Genomic DNA, 13,103 nt, shown 5'->3' with positions numbered 1-13,103 from the left:
TTCCCACAGGAAAATGTACTCAATAAGGGACAATTGTTGTTATTATTATTACCATCATCATTGTTATTATTTTTATATCTCTTTATTTTATAGGTGGTTTCTGTCTCTTTGCTTGGCCTCTCTGGACTGATGATTTATTGGACAGTCTGTTTTGTTCTTGATTCAGATTTTGCCCCATTATGCTAACTTCTCGACTTCCTTAGATTTTGCTTTTTGTAACCCATGGGTAAGTCAGTCATACCCCATTCCTATGTCTAATGAAACTCTATACATAGAACTGCCCTAAGTGTAACTCTACATGCAACTTCACTGGTTGATGATGCAAAATCAACTAGCTAGATAAAGGCCAGAAAGTCCCACGATTCTTGTCAAAAACCATAGTGGACTATTATGAAGATTTTATTAATGGTCAGAAAAGGGTCATTTTTTAATATTTAAATTCAGGCTTAGGAAACAGGCATAACGAATTCTTGTCCACCAAGATACGTCATAATGTTTGGGCAAAGATGGCTTATATCCATAGCAACAGAGCCAACTCTGAGTCAAATACTGGTAAAAGCATTTCTAGACTGACACAGACGGTCAATTAGTAAACTAACTCTCTGAAAACCTGTTGATGGACAGCTTCATGGACAATGCATCCTGCACAAAGAGTTAGTTTACTGGATTGTTATCCTTGTTAAAAAAGACTCTGGGCTGTGTCTGTTATGACTTCTGGTTCTCCTAAAGGTAATTATACCATGATGTGGGCTTGAAAAGGGCTATGTTTCAGTAATGGGTTTTCTATGTGTCGTAGAAAGGGAGTGGATATTTAAGTGGAAAGTTGTGTAAATACATAACACTAGTTTAAAGAGGAGACTGTAAAGTTTCAATCCCACTGTACCTTAGGCATAGAGTGATGTCTTTTTCTTGACTTTTCTAGAAAAGTCTAATTGGTTATTAAGACCTATCAGACGTTATTTAATTTATACTCACTGTGCTTCCCTACTAGACGATGAGCTCCTTAAAACCAGGGACTAATGGGGGGACTAATTCAGGTATCTCTACAGCCTGGCGCAAGAGTGAAGGCACAAAACATGCTCTTTGAATTCAGCCACCCACCTATGCGTGCATCAACTTTGAGAGAGAACTTGAGGCAGCTAAGAATAAAAGAGAAACACATGAAGAAATGGAAAATTAATGGTTATTTGTATCCATATCCAGCTTGAGATCAGATCACTTTTGATTTGGCTGGACATTTAGAAAAGCTGGTAGGGGAGCAGACCATAAACAGATGATTTCAGTACAACATAGTGAATGTGAGGCTGAGTAACTGAGCCTGGGTCTTACTGTCCCTTGCTTTCCACATTTAATCCTTCCAAGGTCTGCTGATCTCTTGACCTCAATTCTCAGTCATTATTGCCACTGTCCATTATTGCCAAAATCTTCATGGCTTTTTGTCTGTGGACTAACCTATTAAAGCTGGTCTCTTTTCACCCAGCCGTGCACCCTCAGGCCTTCTTCCTGACGGCTGCTAGCCAGTTTTTATAACAGAGATCTGACAGCACCCATCACTATTCCAATCTTTCACCTACTCTCCGTGGTCTACTACCTGAAGTTCAACTCCTTAGCATGTTTTACAGGGACTTCTGTATGGTCCCTGCCCAGCTCTCTAACTTTTATTGTAAGTCATTCTTCTAAGAACAGTTTATGCCACAACTGAAATTCTGCAATTACCCTCAAATATGCCTTGCTATTTTTCACTGCCATGTCTTTGTTCCTATGCAAGTTCTCACACCTAGAAGAATATCCCTACCTTTCTGTGTCTGGTTGGTCCCTATTTATCATTTAGGTGCAGTACAAATGCTTTCTCCCCTGAAAAGAATTCCTTAATCTAGCTTTGTGCGAACTCTATGCCTTGTACCTCTGGTATAGTACTCATCTCACTTTTATAGATCTTCTGTCTTCCCTATGAGATGACCCCATGAATTCAACACATTTTCTCCAAGCACCTTCTATGAACCAGGCACTGAGCTAAATACAAAGAGAAGTATGATATAACCCATGCCCTTAAAGAGTGCGTAGATTTCTGGAAAAGACAGATTATCTCAGAATGCACTAAGAACTGGAGTTACATCTTAAAGATCAAGTAAAACTAGCAAGTGATAAAGAACTCTCCGAGTAGGGAAAGAAGCATATACAAAGGCACAGAGGAGCAGAATAACAGGAGCCATGGGGAAGCTGTGAGTAGGGCAATCTGGCCTTCGTGACAAGCACATGGGTGAGACTGGAGGGGACAGACCACAAAGGGAATGATGTGCCCAGAAGACTATCTGAGCTATGTCCCAAGGGCTACAGGGAACCACTGAAGGATTCTGGCTGGAGATTAACATAGTCCTTTTTACCAAGTAGAATATTACTCCTGTTGCCGTGAGAAAAATGGGTTGTTCTGTGAAAGAAAGATAGGTGAGAAGATGGGTTAGTCATCAATGCCTGGATCAACATTTATTCCTTTGGCAGACACGGGCTACATATGCTCCGTATGTGAGACTTTATCCTAAGAGAAAGTTAATTCTTCTGATGTAGGAGTCTGCAAGTCTTCCATATCCTGGGTATACGGGGAATGTGACAAAATGGACTAGTCAAGGGTGTAAAAACATTAAAGACCATATGAAGAAAGTGTCAACTTACCAATTTTCCAGTAACGCTCTGGCCACCTTCATTCAGCCAGAACCCAGGGACCATGGCTGAGAAATAAGGGCCCCAGACTCCTGGTACAAAGATCGGGTTTTTGCTGATCTGGAAAGAAAGGGGCAAAGTATGTGAAAATATTGTCCCTCAAGGCTAGAAGGAGCCTTATCCTCCTCCCATGTGATGTTTCTATGACCATAGAATTCAGCTTCTTATTAAATACCTTTGATGGTGGGGAAGTTAGTCCTGACAAAGGACGGGCCTGGCTTCACCTCTGGAAACCTTTCTGATAAACTCATTCAGGCGTCAAGGTAGAAGAAAAGAGATCATTTTGGAAAGAAACTGATGTGACAGTTCCTGGCCAACTCCCTCTCTGTGGTAGACTGATTGTAATAATGGTCCCCATTTTCTAGCCCTCCCTGCTTCCACCCACTGTGCAATATGACTTCGCAGCGCCTCTTGTTGAGAGGTGGGGTTCCCAACCCTTGAGTCTGGGTCAACCTTGTGACTTGGTTTGGCCAACAGAATGAGGCGGAAGTGACACTGTGCACCGGTTTTCCAGGTTTAGGCCTCGACAACTGTGTGCTTCTGCTCTTCCTTCTCTCCCTCTGCCACAAGAACATGCCCCAGCGAGCCTGCTGGATGGATATGCAGCAAGCTGAGTCAGCTCAGTTGTCACACGTGATGTTTCAGATACGTGAGAGGGCCCAAACAGGATCAGCAAATCCTCGCAGTCCTCCAGCAACTGGCGAGCCTGAATCACCAGCATCACCCAGCCAATCGATAGACTTGTGAACAAAAATACATGTCCTTTTGTATACCGCTAGGATTTTATGTTTGTTTCTAACCTAGCATTTTAATGGCACGAAATAACTGATATATCCCCCTCCTTCTACAAACACTTATTAGACACCTAATAGCATACCATTTCTCTCAACTGGGTGCTGAGGACACAGAGATGAATCAGAAAGAGTTCTTGTCTTAAGAAGCTCCTCACCTCAGGGTAGTTGGATAAGTAAATAGTCAAATAGAAAACAGTGTGGTCCATGGGATGGTAAAGACAAAACATAGGATACTGTGGAGGGGCACAGTGGGTGAGGAATGAAATGGTCCAGAGATGGCTTCTGAGAGAATGGGACATAAGCTTAGACTAGTAAGATTTAGCCAGATGAATTAGAACAGGCACTCCATGTCAAGGGAATAGCTTGAACAAAGACATGCAGGTGAGAGAGATGCTCTCATTATTCAAGATACGGCGACGTCTTTTTTTGGTAGCAGACCGTGGAAGCCCATTAGGTGTTAGGAAAGGACATCAAGAGATGGACTGGGACAGGCAGGGACGGACCACGTGTTCACTCATCTGGATGGCACGAGCTTCTCATCCACCCAGCAGGGATGAAGGCTGAAGTGATATTATGGTTGTGGAAGGGTGTATTAAAAGGTAGGGAGGAAAAAGGAGTTAGGCACACTGGGTCTACTCCTGCATGTCTTGAGGCTGGGCAGAGAATCTATTCATTCATTTATTCTACAAATATTTATTCAGCCCTTACTACGCCAGACCCTGGGGATACAGAAGTGAACTGAATATAACCATAATTTCTGCCCTCATAAAGTTTATAGTACAGCACTTCAGCATATGGATAAACCTTCTTTAAATGTCTGAGCTCTAACTATTCTGGTTCCCTTTTCACTAAATGAGTGATTCCTCAAATCAGCAAGAATTCCACCCTCCAAAGAGGAAGGGGGTGAGGGAAGGCAGGAGACTATACAATATTATCAACTTTAAACTTTGCCAAATAAAGGTAATTTATAAAAGGGTAAATTTAACACCTAAAGGAAAAAGAATAATCTCAGGGGGAAAAAAAAGGTTTGTTTGTTTGTTTTCCTGCAAGAAAAGACAGTTTAGCTTTCATTGACATATTCACTCATTTCTTTATGGGTTCAACAGATGTTTCCTGAGCTCCTACTGTGATCCAGGCACTGAAAGCAAATGTAAACAAAAGAGCATAGTCTCCACCTTCACGGAGCTGTTCTCTTCAGAGGGAGGCAGACTAGAGAGACCAATGATTCAGGTTTGGCCAGGATTCTCCTAGTTTTAACACCAGAAGTCCTATGTCTTGGAAAACTCTCAGTACTAGGCAAAAGGGACAACTGGTCACCCTAAGATGGATATCACACAAATGTATAAATACAAACTGTGATAAATAAATGAAAGAATATCAAAAGTTATTATAAGAGCTCATAAGTGAGGGACCTAATATAGTCTAGGGGTCAGATAAGGCTTTTCTGAAGAAGTGATATTTGAATTAAGATGAAAACATACATAGACATTATTCAGGTATGAGTATATGTATATCTGTCTGTATTTGTATATATATGTGTGTGTGTGTTTGTGTGGATATACGATACAGAGAGCGTTCCAGACAGAAGAAGCACACACTAAATGGTCTTCATTTTTGTCACTCTGTCTTTGCCAGTGGAAATTTTATCACATGCCAACTCTAGAAACTACTGCCCTATACTGCATGCCCCAGCTGCTTTGGGGCAAATAAGACAGCCCATGCCAGGCACTTGGGATCCAGGGTTTGGACAGGTGGATGGATACCCACCAAAGTCAAGCCATCTCTTTTCATGCCCTGCACCCCTTCTCTTCCAGAACTCTTCCAGCACCATTAGACAGATTAGTTTCAGAGAGGTTGCACGTTGTCCACAGTCACACAGGTAGTAAATGGCCGAGGTGGGACTTGAACTCAGGTAGATACTGGCCTCAAACCCCAGGATATGCTTTTTAAAAAACAAACAAACAAAACTTGTATACATAAATTGCTTAGGTGAGCTTTGCATCACCTCCCCCTACCCAAACCCCAAACCCCACGATTTAAAGATGTTCCTGCATCAGCTTTTGCAGAACTCCATTGGCAGACGGGGGCTCTGCTGCTCAGAAATGGCAGGTGAAGGCTCTGCCCGGCTCTGTCCAGAAATTTCTGAGTTGACTCCTGCTTGTGCTCACTCATCTGGAATGGCACATGCTTCTCGTCAGATATCATGACTAAAGCAAGGAAACAAGGGCACAGAAATATGTTCCCCAGAGCACCTCCAATCACTCCCAAGCTCTGGGAGAAAACAAGTAATAGTTTGTTTTGACAGAGAGAGAGAGAGTGAGCACATTCATGTATTTATGTGTGCTTTAATCCTTTGCAATAAACCTAAATACTTAAAAATATTTTTTTGTGAAAGCTCTTTCCATGCTGATGGCTATCCTGGCCTGAAGGCTGCTCAGTGATCCAAAAGGAAGGAGCACATTTTACTCCACTAATGACAGGTGTCCGTACAGGACACTGACTTTCCAGCAATAATGTGCTGTTGGCAACAACAGCAGCTACGATCGACTGGGTACTTACTAAAGGCCATATTCCAAGCACACTGCAGGAGTTAAATCACTTAATCTTCACAACGACCCTAAAGGGGAGAGTCTATCATTATTCCTATTGTACAGATGTGTAAACTGAAGCAGAGACTTAAATAGCATGCCCTAGGTTATAAAAATACAAAGCAGCCAGGCTCTATAGGTTCTGTATTTATCTCTGCCAAAGTATGCCCTTGATTTTAGGCTACCATTGATTCTTTGAGTCCTTCATTTACTTTTCAAGGGCAGAAAGCAAGGGTTATTAGAGCCAACATAGACTCATTCAGATTGAACCAACCTCCTAGCCTTGATGACAAGTAGGTTAGGGAATCTTCACGAGCAAAAGGCTCTTGATCAGAGTTTTCCCTCATACACTTGTGAAGAGCAGAGGAGAAAACAAGGGCTGAGTCAAAGATCTATTTGATTCTATCCTGACTACCACGTTCCAGCCAGGTGACCTTATAAAAGGTAATCTTTCTGAGCCTCAGTTTCCTCAGTTCCAAAATGGGAAGAATGATATAAGTGTGGGAGGACTTTTGTGAAAATGAAATAAGCTGTCACATATAAACAGCTTATTATATGTTAAATACCAAGTAAACATTAGTTCTCCTTGAAATGAGGCTTGCATGATGGGATAGTCAGGTGACTGGGATGAATGGCCACAGCCAAAAGTAACTGCAACCATTAAGCAGGTCTCTAGAGTCATTCTTAATTTTATTTAGTCAATGGTCTTAATAATGAAGTAGAAGATGACAATACAGAAGCAAAGTTTATATTTTCAGGTGGTATAAACTTGGAAGGACTACTTATCATGAGCCGTGTCCAAAACAAAACAAGATTCAAACTTACTTTAAGAACTAGAACATCAAGCAAAATACAGCAAGAAAGCAGTTAACATTTATTTGATCACACAGTTAAAATTCTGCACAGAAAAGGTGCCGGTAATATTTTCTTCCATAATATCCTTTTTCATGGGTGATGGTACATGAGTATTCAATTTAGTATTGTTTAAAGTGTATGTAGACCTTTGACACATTCTTTAATTATGTGTGATATGAATAAAGTTATAAAAACCTGCAATAAAACAAAACATTTGGGACTTCCCTGGTGGTCCAGTGATAAAGAATCTGCCTTCCATGCAGGGGATGCAGGCTTGATCTCTGGTTGGGGAACTAAGATCCCACATGCCACGGGGCAACTAGGCCTGTGTGCCACAGCTACTGAGCTTGCGTACCTCAACTAGAGAGCCCACACGCCACAACTAGAGAAGAGAAAACCCGCATGCCACAACTAGAGAGAAGTCCACAGGCTGCAAGGAAGAGCCCACGCGTCACAACGAAAGACCCCGCGTGCCGCAATGAAAGATCCTGCATGCCACAAGGAAGATCCTGCATGCGGCAACTAAGACACGATGCAGCCAAAAATAAATAAATAAATAATTAAAAAAACAAAATAAAAACAAAACATTTGGTTGCACACTATATGCTAGGCACTGAGATCAGCAACAAGGTTATAAAAATAATAAGGCAAAATAACAACAACAATAATAATAGAAGAGAGACGAGGAAGGAGGGAGGAGGAGGGAGGGGGAAGAGGAAGGAGGAGCTGGAGGAGAAGAATTAACAATAAGGCATGGCCCTCCTCCTCAAGGAGCTCCTAGTCAGGCTGGGCAGACAGAAGTGGAAATAGAAAAATTACAACGAAACATGCCAAGTGCTACAGTGAGATGGGTGACCAGTGTGGTAGAAGCCCAGACTGCCTGGGAAAAGGAGTGAGCACTTCACAGAGGTGGCCACATGGGAGCCAGGCCTTGAAGGACGAATAAGTGCTTCTTTAGGTAGAGAGGGAGGGCATCCCAGGCAGCAACGATCAGAGTCATGAAGCTGTGCAAGCATCTTGATTCTCATGAGGGCTTAAAGTTCTGCATTTTACTTTATATAAAAGTTCACATGGTTTGAAGGATGGGTATATTTTTGCATCATGATATCCTACTGCTTGTCAAAGATTCAATTTTTAAAATACGGTGGCTGAAAAAAAGTCTAAGTGAAACCACCCTCAAAGCCAGGCAGTAAGAAGAAGAAATTATAATATAGAAAGAAGAAGAAGAAGAAGGAGAAGTAGAAATCAAATAGTAATTGCTAACAGTTATTGTGGGCTTACTATGTGCCAGACTCTTCTAGGCTCTTTATAGACATTATCACATTTAATACTCATGACAACCCAATGAGACCCACTGAGGACCCATTGAGGTCCTATTATTATACATACTCCACAAATGAGGACATCTCTGCTGAAGGAGGTCAAATAGCTAGTAAATACGAGAGAAGTAATTACAAGATCCAAGCAGGATCCAAGTTATTATCTACCAACTTATTTTTCTCTCTAAATCTGACTCTCCTTATCTATAAAATAAATGGATTGGACTAGAGATGTTTAAGATCTCTCTTGTCTTTGAGACTAAGATTCTGGGAAGTTGAGTCATTTTCCCCTAGCTGGCCAATCAGAACTCTACAGCAAGCTATTTCAACACAGACTCTGCCCTCACATGCCCTGGGGCTCATGGGGTTGCATGGGGTTACCTCTTGGGGCTTCTGTAAGTATCCACTTTGTTCTACTACCTCTCTGACCTGTGGCCAAGATTACTGGGGGGTTTTCTTTTTTTTTCTTTTTTTTTTTTTTGGGGGGTTTTCTTGAGTGCCAACTTCTTGGGTTATATTCAATGGCTACTATCTATAACATCTTACATTAGCTGAGTAAATATTCAGCACATACTTATTGGATACAGACTGAGTTCAAACTACTATTTTAAATATAAAAAGACAGAAAGATGGGTGTCCAGAGCCATGTAAATGACATAATCCCTCGAAGTTTACAATGTAGTAGGTATTGGAGGGCAGGATGGGCTGGGTAGTAACTCAGGTACCAAGGGACTTCTGAGCGTACATTTGCATTCAGACTTAGAATAACCCTAAGAGTACATGGAGTCGAGCACGCACAGCCCGTTTTACAGGTGAAGACCCAGGGACGGGGACAGTAAGCAAACCACCCAGGATCACAAGGATCAGAAATGCTGGAGTTGGCATTAGAAGTCTCTCTCTATGTGCTCCTGCCTCTTTTCATGTCTGTGCCCAAGCTGGATCCATGAGTGGATGCCACTGGCTGACTTTGATCTAAGGCTATGCTACTGTCAGCTGAGTTTCCCTGCGGTGATAAAACCCAGGCGCCTGCTCACACCTCTTTCTGGGAGTGTCGACTGGGCTAAGGGCAGGGAGCTGCTTCAGAGACGTCCGCTCTGCCTTCCCCCACTCCATCATCCCAAGCTTGGCCTAAGTCTCTGGCAGGGGCAGGAGGCAGGCTCCAGGCGCCAGTGGTCCTGGGAGGGAACAGGAGGTTTTGTTTTGAGTGTCTCCAGCCAGGTTGGGAATGTTCGAGGGTAGCCACAGGCATGTGTGGGGCCGGTGGGTATTTCCGTGGTGGCTCATCTCTCCCTCCAAATGGACTGTGCTATCGTCTTACTAGAAAAAAAACATTTATACACATTCCAGACAACTCCCAGCCCACTACACAGTACAAAAAAGAGCACAGAGAATTCTGTTTATGAATGGGGGCTCTTAGCATTCACCTCTATTTTTGTACTTCTCAGATTGAATTGAAGTGAGCTGTTTGTCTCTCCTACGAAACGGTGAGGAACCACATCTTATCTTAAAGGCAGTAAATAAACACGGTTTAGTACAATAATATGAGCATAGACCTTGGAGTCAGGAAAACCTGGTTTTCCATTCTGGTTTGGTCGCATGCTAGCCACGAACCTTTGAATCTCTTTGAGTCTCAGCTTCCTTATCTATAAATGGAGATAAAATCTCACCTACTAGAGTTTTATGCCAGTCTGAAATGGTATAAAGTATATAATGATCCTAGGACATAACATGCTCTCAAGAAATGTGAAGCACAGATGGTTTAATTCTATTCCTTTTTGGGATAGTGGAAAGATGTGAGTCCAAAGACCCGACCGAGGTCAGGTCCAGACCCTACCCCACATCAGCTCTGTCTTTCTGGTGGGCTCTTCTTTCTCTTCCCTCCTGGATTTTTCTTACTTACCACAACTCTCGGGGTCAGCTCACACACTCTCATGTGTATTATGACAATTTTTAGGCTGTTGAGTTTCAAATTTTTATCCCAAACTCCGAACTTGCTCCTGAGCTCCATACAAGACATTTGACCTGAACGTCTAATCGACATGTCCAAAACAGACCTTGAAATCCTTCCTCCTGGGGCTCCTCTTGTTCGGGGGGTCCCTGTCTCAGTGAATGGTACCCTATTTACCCATCCAGCAGGATACCATTCTTCCCTTCTTGATCTCATTCATCTGCTCTACTGTAGGTCGCATGGACTATCAACTGTATTTTTCAAACACAAGCCTTTGCATTTCTCCCCACTGTCATTACATTAGTCAGTCCCATACCTTTTCTTGCTTGGGTTATTGCAACAGCAGTTAAACTGGTTTCCCTGCCCCAAATATTGTCCTTCTCCCTGCACCTCCACAAGCCCCACTTACAGACTCTAACTTCCATACCTGCACCCCAATGATCCTTCTAATACACAAACCTAATTATATCACTTCCCTTACTTACATCCTTTAGATGCTCCCCACGGCATATGAGACCTTTCTGACCTGGCTTTGATCTGTTTGGCCTAATCATACACGTGACCATTTCCCCCGCCCTTTGCCCCATCATTTTTTACTGCAGCAAGCCCACCAAGGCCCAGAAATTCCCCAAGAGAGAAATTACCCTAGAAATTCCCCCAATTCCCCTTTTCTTTCTCATCTCTGAGTCTTCATCAATTCTCCTCTCTCTGTCTGAAAGGCAGCCCCTCTCACTTTCCCCTGACTAATTCTTACACGTCCTTTTATAAGACTCTGCTCCATATCACCTGCCCTGGGAAGCCTTCTCTAAACTCTGACTTCTCTGCCATTGCTGGGTTGAGTGTGCCTCCCTGCCTCTTCCCTTAGCTTCCATACTGCAGGCTGTCCTAACACATGTTACATGTGTGAATGTATATACCTAGATCTATAAATACATACATAATAGGTATTTGATATGCAATATGTACCTAGTATGCTCTGAAAATGAAATCATCACACAAATGTAGAGCATGGCTAAAATTATTATTAATGTAACAATCTCACTGGAATTAAGAACAATAGAATATAACATATGTCCAATCACCTATAAGTGACCCACGGTTAATAAAGCTCAGGCCTGCCAAATTTTCCTCTCCTCTATTTGGAGGTTTTGGAAAGGTTCAGAGTCCTCCAGTAAAGAGTTTGCCTTTCCTAGAAACCAATTCCTTTATTTCAGTTTGAGCAAAACAAGAACACATGAAACCTGTTCATAGATATCCCCTGGGGCTTAGCAGCCTAAGCGGGCAGAGAGGGCACTGAGCAGGTGTATCACCCAACCAAATGGTTCCCAAATTTGGGATGGAGGGAGGCTGCCAGATACTGCCTGCAATGTCCTGAATTATTTGCAAAGGATTTTGGACTCCTTAAGCTTCATTCTTCATCATGCTGAAACCCTCATGTGATCACAACAGAAATGTCATTCATATGTTTCTCATCCACTTATACTTAACGCAACTGAGGTTGATTGCAAGAGAGACTAAACAACCAAGGAAACTTTGGGGTCTTCCTAAAGCTCCCCCCAGTTTCCTTTCCCCTGCAGACCAGAAGCTACACTTGGCCTTCCCTATACAAATGCCTGACTGGCTCCAGGGAGCTTGGACTGCCTTCAGCTTTGGAAGCTCTGAGAGCTGTATGACCCCAAAGACATAAAATCATATCTTGCATCTTTTTCACAGCCCAAACAATCTGTGGTGGGTAAACAAGGACTGGTTTCTTCTGTAACGGGGGAGGGGGCCGTGGGGTGTCGGGGAGGGAGCTAAAGAGGAGGAGGGGTGCTCTGCACAGTATTTATTCATCAGACGGATCCTTAGCTCTGATGTCACATAGCAGATTGGACCCTCAGAATCAGAACCATATTTTCTATTTCTGTCACACCCTCCACGAGTGAGCACAGTACTTTTGAGCGGTTCTCAAACATGGCTCAACCAAGGCTCTTTTGATTCTAAATGAGCTGTTAGGAAAAGCAGCTCCCTCTACAGAATTTAGGGTTCCTTTAAAAAGATGCCTGGGAGTCGTTTCTCAGCCGAGGCTGATCAGCAGGTACAGAGGAGGATGACACAGCCTTTTCCCTTGTAACAGGCCCTTGGCACCTATGACACAGCGCTCTGTCAGACATGCTCTGATTTTAACTGCTAAGTTGTGGACACTTCTCTCCCAGCCCTGCTTCTGATCAGTTTCCGCATTTCCCTTATTAAGACTGTTTGCTTTAATACCCATGTCTGGCCTCAGATATCATCTCATAAATCTCACCAGGGACTTTGATTTTCTGGTTTAACTCTCAACATTCTGTCTTAACCTTCTGTGTGACCTTGGCTCTTGGGGTGTTCATCTGAAAAATGGGGCACATAGGACCTCTTTTTACAGATTTGTAAAGATTAAATGTGCCACAGTCTATTATAGGCATTGGTGCAGTGCCTGGTACATTCAGTGACCCAGGGAAATGAAGCCCATATTAATATCATCACCTCCATACTGGCCAAAGTGTGCTTCTTATTTATGGATTGGCATACATGTGGCTGTTTAATTTTAAAAAGTACGATCTGACACCCTCTTGACTAGAATTTTAAAGTAGGGTACAGAGGTTGTACTGGCTCTAGAGAACAGAGAGCAAGAATCAAACTATCACTCAGATGGGTTCAGTTCTATTGGCAAGATCTATCACTGGGATTAAATACAATTGAGGCTTTACCCTGTTAATAGCATACCATATAAAGGCAAAGAGAGCCTTGGCTGATTTATACTGGGGCCTCTTTTGATAAAAGACTTCCTGTGCACATGCACCAGTCGTTGCCTTTTGGAAGTACTCCCTAAAGACCCCACTCCTGCTAATTAGGGAATGCTCAG

General features: G+C 42.7%; 1 protein-coding gene across 3 annotated transcripts in view; it reads right to left on the bottom strand.

The window, feature by feature from the left end:
* FGGY (FGGY carbohydrate kinase domain containing) overlaps positions 1–13,103 on the bottom strand; it is a 399,164-nt gene that overhangs the window by 133,581 nt on the left and 252,480 nt on the right. For all 3 annotated transcript variants that reach the window (XM_065876468.1, XM_065876483.1, XM_065876476.1), the window contains one exon: positions 2,671–2,778. In XM_065876468.1, coding sequence (XP_065732540.1) covers positions 2,671–2,778 — 108 coding nt within the window. The remainder of the gene's footprint in view (positions 1–2,670; positions 2,779–13,103) is intronic.

This window comes from Phocoena phocoena, chromosome 1, assembly GCF_963924675.1.
Source record: "Phocoena phocoena chromosome 1, mPhoPho1.1, whole genome shotgun sequence".
NCBI classification, from domain to species: Eukaryota; Metazoa; Chordata; class Mammalia; order Artiodactyla; family Phocoenidae; genus Phocoena; species Phocoena phocoena.
This window is presented reverse-complemented; position numbering and strand designations above follow the sequence as displayed.